The sequence below is a fragment of the Oncorhynchus masou genome, chromosome 24 (genome assembly GCF_036934945.1).
Source record: "Oncorhynchus masou masou isolate Uvic2021 chromosome 24, UVic_Omas_1.1, whole genome shotgun sequence".
Lineage (NCBI taxonomy): Eukaryota > Metazoa > Chordata > Actinopteri > Salmoniformes > Salmonidae > Oncorhynchus > Oncorhynchus masou.
Genome location: NC_088235.1, coordinates 62,794,748 through 62,807,771, shown reverse-complemented (window position 1 = coordinate 62,807,771; position 13,024 = coordinate 62,794,748). Strand labels below are relative to the sequence as shown.

The following is a 13,024-nucleotide window of genomic DNA, read 5'->3' as shown; positions in this document are numbered from 1 at the left end:
ATACTATGTTCTTACAAAAAAGGTTTTAAATTCTCTAGTACAGCCAATAAAATAAAATGTCAAATGGTTCTCAAAGATGCCCTTTGGTGGTCAAACTAGCATTAATGGCAACAATGGCTGACACTTAAATAACGTGAAGCAACTTTTAAAGGAAGAACCACTGTAACTATCTGTAATAATTGTATTATTTTAAACCACCTAATGCACATCTGTATCTGTGTTACATTGCAAAGTAATGTTTTAATGTATTTGTACTGCATTGTTTTCAGTCTCAAATTTTACAAATCATCAGCATGAAGGATACTGAATTCTGTTTGAATTGTCATTCAAATAATGTTGTGTCTCTATCATATCTGCTAAGCACACGTCCGGCTCTGCTTGCCGCACAGCCACTGCCTCAGTGGTTGAGTAAGCTCCTTCATGGCTGGCCCTGTCCAGGGGTGACATTGGACAGGGCCACAGTGTCTCCCAACTCCCCTGTTTCAGTCCCCAGTAATTATTCTGCAATAGCTTGTGCCAGGGGTCTAGGGTCAACTTGTCTCATCTGGAACAGTATTCACAAAGAGTTCACACAGAGTGCTGATCTAGGATCAGTTTTTAATTTTAGATCCTAAAATTATTTTGCCTGGTGCAACCTGACCCTAGATCAGCACTTCTACTTATGTGACCTATTTCCATATGATTTACCTCAGTATGTTACCTAAAAGGCTCAGAATTTCTCTTTCCATCTACGTGGTCTGGCACCCGTGTCTCACTAAACCATGGTGTCTCACTAAACCATGGCTCTAGCGGACCTGCTCTCACTTAGGCCGCTGGTACTTTTCAGCCTGCATCTACCTAACAATGGCTAACTGAACTTGAACATCTTCCCACAAAGCAGCTGTTTTGATTTATGCAGAGGTTGATTCTGCTCTTCACAAGTCCTCACTGCCAGCACTAGCTATGGAAACGATTTCCCCAGTATAACACAAGGGTGTATACGCTGGGGTAACACTGTTAGTCAAAAAGCAGCATTGGATGCTTTGTGAATATTGGCCCTGGTGTAATGTGAGATCTTAGGCATGCTCCCATTGACAAGGAGGGGGCATCCTGCCCTTCGGTTACATCGTCATCCAGCTCTTCTTAATTCTCAACAGCATCTGGTAAGAACAAGGGTCCAGTGCTGCTTTTCGACTCATACACTAGTGTAACACTGATGTTTAGACGCATATGTTATACTAGGGAAATAGTTTCCGTAGCTAAGGCTGGCACCGAGGACTTGTGAAGAGCAGAATCAACAACGTCTGCATAATCAAGATTGATTTAAACAGCTGTTTTGTGAGAAGATATTAAAGTTCATTTTTCGCCATTGTTATGTAAACGCCAGCTGAAAAGTACCACTGGCTTGACTTTGTCCCAAGTGACAGCAGGTCTGCTGTAGCCATGGCCCAGTGACACACGGGTGCCAGCCTGCGTAGATGGAAACAAAAAAGTCTGAGCCTCTTGGGTAGAACTCGAGTTAAATCCTGGATGGAAATGTGCCACGAGTAGGAGTGCTGATCTAGGGTCAGGTTCCACCAGTCAATATGATCTACAATTAACACTGATCCTAGATCAGCACTCCGACTCTAAGACACTTTGTGAATACTGGTCTGGATAAGGGAAGTTGACCCTATCCCCCCCAGCACAAACTATTGCAGAATAATTACTGTGAATTGAGACTGGGGTTGGGAGACAGCATGGCCCTGTCCAATGTCACCTCTGGACACAGCCAGCCAGGAAGGAGCTCACCCAACCACTCTGAGACAGTGGCTGTGTGGCTTGCAGAGGTGTGCTTAGCAGATATGAAACAGAGGCACAACATTATTTGAATGACAATTCAGTCCACATGACAGAATTCAGTGTTCTTCATGCTGATGATTTGAGACAGATAGCAATGTAGTACAAATATATTAAAACATACTATGGAATGAAACACGGATACAGATGATGTGCATGAGTTTGTCAAACAGGTAGGCCTACCACGTTTTTGAATAGGAAGAATTAGGCTCTGATTCTATGATTAGGCCCAAACAAGATTTTCATGCGTGCATGCACATAAGAGTACCCGTCAAAAGTTTGTACACACCTACTTATTCAAGGGTTTTTCTTTATTTTTTATATTTGCTACATTGTGGATTGATAGTGAAGACATCAAAACTATGAAATAACACATATGGAATAATGTAGTAACAAATGTTAAACAAATCAAAATATATTTAAGGTTCTTCAAAGTAGCCACCCTTTGCCTTGATGACTGCTTTGCACACTCTTGGAATTCTCTCAACCAGCTTCGTGAGGAAGTCACCTCGAATGCATTTTAATTAACAAGTGTGCCTAGTGAAGTGGTGTAATTTATATTGTTCTTAATGCGTTTGAGCCAATCAGTTGTGTTGTGACAAGGTAGTGGTGGTATACAGAAGATAACCCTATTTGGTAAAAGACCACGTCCATAGTATGGCAAAAGCAGAGAAACGTCAGTCCATCATTACTTTTAAGACATGAAAGTCAGTCAATGCGGACAATTTCAAGGACTTTGAAAGTTTCTTCAAGTGTAGTCACAAAAACCGTGAAGCCACAGCTCTCATGAGGACCACCATAGGAAATGAAGACTCAGTTGCCTCTGCTGCAGGGGATAAGTCCATTAGAGTTACCAGCCTCAGAAATTGCAGCCAAAATAAATGCTTCAGAGTTCAAGTAACAGACACATCTCAACATCGACTGTTCAGAGGAGACTGTGTGAATCAGGCCTTCATGGTTGAATTGCTGCAAAGAAACCACCACTAAAGGACACCAATAAAAATGCTAAACACTATCAGTGGACATTAAACTGGTGGAAATCTGTCCTTTGGTCTGATTAGTCCAAATTTGAGATACTTGGTCCCAACCTCCTTGTCTTTGTGAGACAGAGTAGGTGAATGGATGATCTCCGCATGTGTGGTTCCTAACGTGAAGCATGGAGGAGGTGTGATTGTGTGGGGGTGCTTTGCTGGTGACATTGTCTGTGATTTATTTAGAATTGCATGGCTACCACATGGCTACCACATCATTCTGCAGCGACACAGTCCCACTAAGCACAAACCAGATGGGATGATCATTTGTTTTTCAACGGGACAATGACACAACACACCTCCAAGCTGTGTAAGGGCTGTTTGACCAAGAAGGAGAGTGATGGAGTGCTTTAAGAGTCATCTTAAAAATTACTCTGTGATAGAATTAATGTGAGTTTATGATCAATTCTTACCTTTTCAAAGACAAGTTGACTTGCCTGGCCTTCCTGGCAGCAAAAGCATGCACTGCTTCTTGGAAGTTGATTTTGTAATGCACGGCTCTCCCATCTTGTGGTGCTAAAGGATTTCACTGTGAAATTGTTTCATGCTATCTTTCACGTTCCCTTTCAGCACATCCCAGCGGTGTGTAGGTCTGGATAAAAATGTGTTAACTGAGCCGCTAACTCAGCTGCCGCCAAGCAACACGATGCTGCATCAGAGAGAACCAGGTTCAGCAAGTGCGCGCTGCATTGGCTGAAAAAAGGCCCTCGGATTGATATCCTGCAGCAGCAGCAGCACCAATATCATCGGGATGTGGAGCAACAAATCTGAATCTGGGTCCCAGATAGTAGGTTTTCTGCTGGCATTGTTTGGATGTGTGGCTTGGCCTGGTGCGACCAACTGGTCTTGTCCACCCAGAGAGCTGTCATCATCAGTGGATGGCTCGGACTCCTCCGGTTCGCTGCGAGATCCATTGAACGGTGGCTCGTCCGTCTTGGTGATTGAACGGCCTGTTCTCTGAGTCATGTCGTTCTCCACACTGGCTGATGAACATTACTGCATGCAGCGAATCACTTTGGTTTAGAGATTGTGCCTCTTTTCTCATTAGTTAAAAAATATATATATTCGCTTCCTGATTAGTTTTTGTCTCTTAGACATGATAGCTAATTTGGTTGCAAATCTCTATAGCTTACTATTAGCAGATAGTATTTCCACTAGTAGCTAGCTAACATTAACAGGCTATGCTAGGCTACTGCCTTAATCAATAATCATCTTCCTCACACACAAACATTAAAAAACAATACAATAGTTTAATTGGTAGATTTATTTTCAATTAATGTTTCAGAATTGGATAATCTCATAAAAACACACAACCATAGCTACCAAGGATAATGGGAAGGAACATCGGGTGAAGCGGGAATGGGGTGATGGCGGGAACTGCAGCAACGTCTATGAGCTGGCGGCTGGGGCGCCACTGGCGGTGTAGTAGTCGATCAGAGGCGCCGGAGGGCGGCAGCCAACTTCCAAAATGCCGCCCCAAATTCTAGTCTTGCCTAATGGGAGGGCCGGCTCTGAGATGGACATTTTCAGAAAAAGCAGTTCACATAGCAAGCCAATATTAATGAATATCATTGCATTGGTTCGACATTGAAATCTCACTAGCTAATCAAGATAAAAAGGTGAGAGGGAATAGAGCGTGTTGCAATGATCACCATTGTCATCTATTTATTGTTAGATATATATATATATATATATATCTCGCTTTTGTAACGAACTGTCAAAGTACAGACCAGAATTGCCGTATTTCACTAACTAAGCCTAAAACATCTGGTTTTAGATGAAAGTTACTCTTTAGGAAAACAAACTTTGCAGTACAATACCTGCTGCTCTTCACATGAGACAATGGGAAACCACTGAATATGAATGAGACATATTTGTATCCCACTTCATTCCACAGAGAAAGCACCAATATACATAGAATAAACAAATGTTTGCTCATTTGTGGTAATTTTTGGACATTTTCAATGGTTGCCCGAAAATGGCGCTCTACGAGCTGCTCATTGAACATCATTCAGCACAAGGTCACAGCGTGAGAGAGATTAGGTATGGTAGTTTGACGGTGAGTAGCTTGCCACAGCCATTAAGTAAATATTGAAAAGTACACTTCACCAAGCAAGCAGCCCTGTCCTCATCACATTCTCACTTAGTTAACGTTAACTGGCTAGCTAGCCAGCAAGGTAGTTAGCTTCGCTAGCTAGCAATCTGTGCTCCTTATGTGCCAACACTGAACTGGCGCCAAAGTGAACACTCGACCATGATACAAAAAGAGCACTGTTTGGACATATAGCTAGTGTGCTTATTTAGTTTGTTCCAAAATATGCAATCTGCAAAAGGCAGTTCGCCTGAATAATAGATCTGCGCCATGTGCTTGCATTCAGGATAAGATAAGTAGCTAGCTATCGTAGCACCCCATATTATCGGCATATTTAAGAAATATATAACCTTCAACAGTGTTATCTTATGATCAAGCCATCAACGGGTTAGCAATTAGTATGTTTGACATTTCAGTGGAAATACTACCATCAACTTTTTGATAAGCGGTTTAGAAAAAATATATATATTTCAGAGGTAAAAAGTTGGATATTAAATGTGTGGTCTGTCATGCAGTCGAATTTGACAATATACAGCGTTTCCCACAAAATGTGTATATATAACTTTTTTCAAAACCTAACATGCAATAAATCAGTGGTCAGACAGCTAGAAGGGTGTCTTTAGTCACAACCTACTGTTATTTTCCAGTCCATTTAAATGTTGAGCTTGAGGTGATTTAAACCTCTAACTGCTGGAGGTTTCGAAGTTATTCCGATGTTGGGGGGAAATTAGCTAGCTTAATTAGAATGTGTGACTTAAAGGAGTGTGGCAAGCATTGCCTGCATAAATATTTTCAGTCATTAACACTTCATTTGAAGTTAAAATGTATAGCCAATACATTTTGTATTGAATAACAGTAATGTACAGTACATATGGGTTCTGTAAGAAAACAATGTCGTAATGAACCGCTAGCTTGTCATGGCATACTCTCATGGTCTGTGCTATGTGGAATCCTTGGGACAGTCGTAACGTCACCCTATTTTAAGTTTACTTTTTAAAATGGTTAAGGTTAGGTAAGGGTTAAGTTTAGTGTAGGCGTTAAGTTTAAAATTTAGGGGTAAGGGTTTAGGGTTCATCCCAAGGATCCCGCATAGCACTGATCCTCTCATTGCAAGGTTGCCATAAAGTCTTTGTTTACACAGTGGCGGAGCGTTGGTGAAATCACTGGGGAAGCCAAGCCAGAAAAGCCATAGTACAAACTATGTGTTCATATGCCTTGACACAGTGATATACAGGCCTAAGGTGGAGACAATAAGAAGACACAGTGGCAGAATAAATTCAACCACACATTTGTTTCATTACAAAACTGGAGAGAAACATCTGTCTGGTGAAGTCAACAAAACATTTTGCATGTAACAAACAGTTGCTTGACCATGCTGGAGGTCAAGTAAGGTAATGTTTCCAACACTTTCGGACTTCTAAATAACTATTGCTTAGTCTAATACAGTGACAACTAAAAAATACCAAAAACAATTTAGTCCAATCAACATAAGTTCAAGTACGGAGAATTAAGTAGAACCACAAGTCCAAATCCGTATCTCTTGGTGATTGGTGATTTTTGATCCTTCGATGTCGGCTCTTCCTATCATTGTGAAGCAGAATTCACCAAGCGTTGGATTGTTCACCCACTAATAGGGAACGTGAGCTGGGTTTAGACCGTCGTGAGACAGGTTAGTTTTACCCTACTGATGATGTGTTGTTGCTAGCCACCGGTGGACAAAGACACAACGAGATGCAACAATTCTTGTTTTTTTCTGTTAATGACGTTTGACTTCTGATATGTCATTGGTCTGAATCCAATCTGGCTTCCATTGACAGTTTCTTTTTTTTTGTGCGCCAGGACCATTCACAGCTGAATTCACACTGTTTGTCCCAACGCTGATTGGCTGTTTTATTTATTATTTTTTTATCAAGGGAGGTCAAATGCTCGCTGGCTTCCCTTGAATTCAATGCTATGGACGGCAACGATGTCATACTTTTTTTTGGGCCAGACAGCATCAGATAGATACGCTACACATACTGAGACAGAGGGGTGCTGTTTCGTTAGCCTGGATGCTTTCTCTGTGGGGTACATTCAGCCTCTTGCAAATTGAAAGAAATGTATGAAACACAGATAGACGAAATACATTATTTTGTATGTTTCTTTTGTTTTTATTGGTCATTTTTTTTGGGAGAAGCCTGGCTTCCCTTGGCATTCATGAATACACGCCACTGTGTTTACATGACCTTTGGCTGTTTTGAAAACTGTAGGAGATCTACACAAGGCAAATGCTGACACCTGTTATGAACGCCATGTTACTGCATTTCAATGCTTATGCTTGTTTGTGAGCAGTGCAGATTTACTTTGAGTCAAAGTTTAATTCATTCAGCCAACCAACCCTTGTGGTGGTTTAGCACAAAGACTTTTGGATACTTCTTATCCACTACCACAGAAAGACACATCTTTAAGTTTTACCTAAGAAGGTGCACTAAACTTGTACTGTCATATTTATAGAGGATGTAGTTTATTTTTGGTGTATATCCTGTAAACCACAAATAAAATGTTCTTAATGATATTATTGAAATCATCATTTAGAGTACACTATACTGTATATGCAAAAGTATGTGGACACCCCTTTAAATTAGTGACATTCTAGATGGTTCTGTGCTTCCAACTTTGTGGCAACAGTTTGGGGAAGGCCCTTTCCTGTTTCAGCTTGGCAGTGCCCCTGTTTTTTTAGAGATCGGTGTGGAAGAACTTGACTGGCCTGCAGAGCCCTGACCTCAACACCTTTGGGATGAACTGGAACACTGACTGTGAGCCAGGCCTAATCATGTATAAGTATTTTAATCATTTGGAGCTCAATTTATGTAAAAATAGAGGTGACTTTTGACTCCCTAAAATTGGTATTGAACCCAAAAATCACATATCGGTCGGGATCTATTCGAGACCATGCATTAGATATAGCTAGCTGGCTTGAGTAATTAGTGGGAGTTGGGTTCCTGTGGAACAGGAAACCTGTGGCTTCTCCCTCTGTGCCTCCTAGGATGATGAATAATCGGGTCGAACCATGAGCTCCACTGGCTCAGGCTCTCCGTGATAATGCTATGAGGTAATAAGCCACAGTCTCTGCAGCCACTGACAAACTGTAAAATGAGATCACAGAAGATCAGCGCAGCGCCACGTGTGTGATAGTTGTAGGTAGGCATAGCTAAATGATTGCAGATATAAAGCATGCAGGTGTTAATGGGCATTCTGATTTCATGTCTTTGTAAAAAAAAATGTTAAGTGTATTCAATATCTTGTTTTATTCAGCCAACTGCAATGTGACCTTTTACTTAGTTCTGGACTAAATATATTTCTCTTGTCTGTAATCTGTCGGTATTCCGTTTCTATCTCCAATAGTCCAATATTTTTAGTTAAAGGCTCTGCCAGATGCTGAGATACTGTGCCGGGCTGGCTGTGTGATGAATGAAAACCTGAAGATATGCATCAAGCCTTGAATAAAGCAATGCGGCTCAGCGGGATGTGAAACAATGGCTCATTCCAGGTGGCGGTGTGCTGAGGGAGTGAGGGGAATTGGATAAGACAGGAAGGTCGCCTGGCTGTTAGCATTGGACTTGGCAGCTCTCTGCCATGGAAGCGCTGACAGGCAGGCGTGCCTGTCACAGTGCGTAAGTGGCTCCCTGCGCAGACATTCACAGTAGAGCACCTTTTCTTTATCCACAGTGCTTCTGGGATGGTCCAGCCCCCAGGGCTACATCACCTATAGCCCTATCCCCCATACCTAGTCCATGCCCCAGCCCTCGTACTTGACCCCGGCCCCAGACCTTATACCAAGCCCTCAACTCCACATCTTGGCCGAGCCCCCAGCCTCATTTCCATATCCACAGCTACCTAGCCCCTGCTCTATCCCCATCCTTAGCCCCATACCCAGCCCCATACTTACCATCCACAGCCCCCTGGACCCCCTGGCCAGAGATTAGAGCTTTATGACGGTCCAGGTATCACTCCCTTTAGTCTGCAATGGGAAGACCTGATTAGAGAGCGGGGGAGGCTGGTAGTGGCACCGTGGGAACAGACAACCCTCTGGGAAGTGGGGAACAGATTTGTCCTCTGCTGTTTAGGGAGTGGGAGGCTTCATCCAGAGTGAGCTGTGACTACTGTTGTTCCTTAGCAATAGCTTTCTGTTTATTCAATCATGGTAGTGGTTGATTTAATATTGGGAAACAGCAAAGTGGAAATAATGAAGTAATATTTATAGAGCCTTACCATGACCTTTTTGGTTTTTGTTGGATGTTTATGCAGCAGAGCAGTTATTTTGACTGTCATGGAGAAATGTTTTCCTCGTAACTATTTGAGATGACTTTTAAGGTCAGAAGGATTCAACTGTTCAGTATATCCAGTATTTTAAATACTAGTCCTACCTTTTGTTGTATCTTGGCTCTTCAGATTAACTTTAGACTCATGCGGGAATGGGGATGGAGAAATCGTTTTAGATGCAATGAGGGTATGTACTGGAGTTGTGCATCTTATATTACTTCAGGAAGTCTACTCCCAACAACCCACTTCAATGCCCATGATACTTAGCGTTAGAACTAAGGCTACGGAAACCCACTAGAACACAAGTACTTTGTCCCGATACATAACATCCTCCACTTGGCCTTGCTTTTGATCTTGCTTCACGTGTATGGAAAATCTAAGTTATCCAGAACTGAAAACTCCTCTTATTTCTACAGCCACACTGTGTCCTTAAAACCTATCTCTGCTGTTTGGATTGAAATGTTCCAGGGTGGATATTAACTGTATTGATTTGAGTGAGGATTATGACCCGGTAAAACAAGATGAAGTAGTGTGACCTCTGTTTTGGCCCCGAGTCACGCTCTCACATATCTGGCACACATTTTGTACTGAGCAAAAAAAGTATATTCCTGTTAAATGACAGCATAAAATTAAACGTAAGTGATTCTTGATATGGGAAGGAGAGATCTGAGAGCGAGATGGAAGGACAATGAGAGACGAATAATGATAACCGAAGGAGACGAAACACTTGAGTCAGATATACAGTCTATGAATTACTAGAAAGCTTTGTCAGGTAAAATAAGAAAGTGCTTTGGGCCTATGCTAGCTATTCAGATGGGAAAATCTAAGTCTATTTCTTTTCTTCTTGTCTTCTGTCTCTCCAGATGTGCTTCGGACTGGCTGTGGTTTCTCCTCCTCATCCTCCTTCTGATGTTCAATGGCAACCGCTCCCTTCTCCTTTCCTGTCATCTTTTGATCTCCGAGAGATGGCTCTGATCCACAGCTAAACAGGACATCCCTCTCTGATCTCCTCCCTCTCTGACCATCTTCTCATCACCCTCCCTCACCATGGCCTGCTTGCTGGTAGCAGTGTTCCTCCTAGTTCTCCAGGCATATGCTGCCCCACCAGATTTTGTTCAGAATTTGGATCTAGGACCTGGACTCACAGCTAATGACACTCTGTCTCCACCCCTGGGGACTAGCAAATGTGCCCCCCACAGCATCATCATTGGGGTGCGTAAAGGCGGCACACGAGCCCTGCTGGAAATGCTAGACATCCACCCTGAGGTCGCTGCCGCTGCCACAGAGGTGCACTTTTTCGACTGGGACGAGAACTACGCTAAGGGATTTGACTGGTACCGGGAGCTGATGCCATATTCCTACCCACACCAGATCACAGTGGAGAAGACACCAGGCTACTTCACCTCTGCCTTGGCGCCAAAACGTATCCGTGCCATGAACTCCTCCATCAAGCTGCTGCTGATCTTGCGGGATCCAACTGAACGTGTCATCTCAGACTACACCCAGGTCTACTTCAACCGCCTGGAGAACCACAAGCCAGTGCAGGCCATTGAGAACCTGCTGGTGCGCAGCGGAGCCCTCAATACCCGCTATAAGGCCATCCAGCGGAGCCTCTACGACATGCACATGAGCAACTGGTTGCGCTATTTCCCCCTAGAGCAGATCCACATCGTGGATGGGGATACTTTGATCCGGGACCCGTTGCCTGAGCTACAGAAGGTGGAGCGTTTTCTCAACCTGCCCCCCAGGATAATGTCCTCCAACTTCTACTTCAACCAGACCAAGGGGTTCTACTGCATCCGGAGTGAAGGGCGAGAGCGCTGCCTGCATGAGTCCAAAGGGCGTCCCCACCCTACCGTCAACGGTACCGTGCTGCAGCAGCTACGCTCCTACCTCCGGGAGCACAACCATAACTTCTACCGGCTGGTGAAGCGCTCCTTTGACTGGCAGTAAGGCAGTTCACCCCTCTACCTATGAGGACTAGTTCCCGCTGGCCTAGATATGTCTGTTCAAGGACTGACTGACCAGTGTTATAGGGGAGAAGCACTTTACGAACTCTGACACCCAAACACCCCTGTCAATCGCCTTTTACTCTGCTCTGGTGTCAGCAGAGCAGTTCCACATTTACGAAACAAGAACTTACAAACTAACATGGAAAAATCCCCAAGATTGAAGTCATTATCTGTACTGTACCTGCCAAAAGTGAAGCGATGCGGATTGTGGAAAAACTCATTTGTGAACCTGATTTTAACTTTTGTTTGATATTTCTGTACTTGATAATAAATAGTTTTGCTTTAAAAATGTAACGCTGGAATGGGATCTTTTTCTCCCTTGGTTCTTTGTGCTGCTCTCCAGCTCCTAACCTGAGTTATTTAGAGAGCATGCTAAGGTAGACGGAGGCATTAGGCTAAGAGTTTGATTCGCTGCGGTGGAAGAAGGACATTAATGCAGGGAAATGGTTTCCCTCGAGCGCCGCTTTAGTAGTACAGAAATCACTAATGGATTTGGACGTTGAAGGTAGTGCCTGCAGCAAAAGGGGCCGAATCACAAGAGTCAGCAAGCTGAAGTCAGAGCTCTTCCTGTATTTTACCACTGTTCAGTGTTCAACTGTTTGATTAGGCTGTAAAAGCAGCCAGTAAATCATATGCTTATTGTAGCAGTTCTCACAGGAGTTGTGCTGTATGTAAGATGCCGTTTCACAAGTGTGATTATTCAACATAAACAGCAGAGAAACACATGACTATTTTCATCATGATTATCTCTGGTTATTATGGATGGATATTTTGTGTTTTCTTAGAACCTTTCTGTCAGATCACTTGCCATTCCTTGCCACAGAGAATCGGCACATTTCAGATTGTAACAGGTCATGTTTCCTCATTGATTAGGCTTTAAACAGCAGCCAAGGCTGTCTGTCTGGAGAGACCACTGGTGCTTATGTGATCTCCCTTCTGTCTGGTGGCTCTGTCAGATGCTAAAAGAGTGCTCCCGTTCTCCAGGGGGGGACAGACATCAATGCTGCTGGCATTATCCCTTGCCAGCAGTAGGGGTGTGTTGGTCTGTCCACACTAAAATATGAAGTTCGATACAAGCAATGTTTTTCACACTCAGTCTTACCGTATCCTATTTACTGATACTGTATTATGTTTTATTGATGTCTCATAGTAGTTTATTCAACCATACTTGTGTTCTACGGCTCCATCCAGCACAGGCTATCAGAATACTCTTGTAACGGCGTTCTTCGTTTGTCGAAAGAGAGTCGGACCGAAATGCAGCGTGTTGGTTACTCATGTTTTTAATAGAACAAATGACGATACATGAAATAACAAAAACAACAAACGGAACGTGAAAAAACCTATACAGCCTGTCTGGTGAACACTAACACAGAGACAGGAACAATCACCCACGAAATACAAAGTGAAAACCAGGCTACCTAAATACGGTTCCCAATCAGAGACCACGAGAATCACCTGACTCTGATTGAGAACCGCCTCAAGCAGCAAAGCCTATACAACACCCCTACTCAGCCGCAATCCCAAATACTACAAACCCCAATACGAAAATACAATACATAAACCCATGTCGCACCCTGGCCTAACCAAATATATAACGAAAATACAATGACCAAGGCGTGACAACTCTATAAACTCAGCGGTAGCACTTTACTTTAATTATAGTGTCATAACATCTAACAAGGTCATAACCATGTCATAAGAGCTGACACAACTTGTCATAACACTGTCATGACACCTACATTTAGACCTGTTACATGTATTGAGTTATT

General features: G+C 43.1%; 1 protein-coding gene across 1 annotated transcript in view; it reads left to right on the top strand.

The window, feature by feature from the left end:
* Nucleotides 1–11,929, top strand: part of LOC135511670 (heparan sulfate glucosamine 3-O-sulfotransferase 1-like) — a 74,900-nt gene extending 62,971 nt beyond the window's left edge. Inside the window, exon 2 of the mRNA XM_064933150.1 lies at nt 10,107–11,929. Within this exon, the coding sequence (XP_064789222.1) occupies nt 10,291–11,196 (906 nt within the window). The 5' untranslated portion in view covers nt 10,107–10,290 and the 3' untranslated portion in view covers nt 11,197–11,929. The remainder of the gene's footprint in view (nt 1–10,106) is intronic.
* The last annotated feature ends 1,095 nt before the right edge of the window (nt 11,930–13,024 follow it).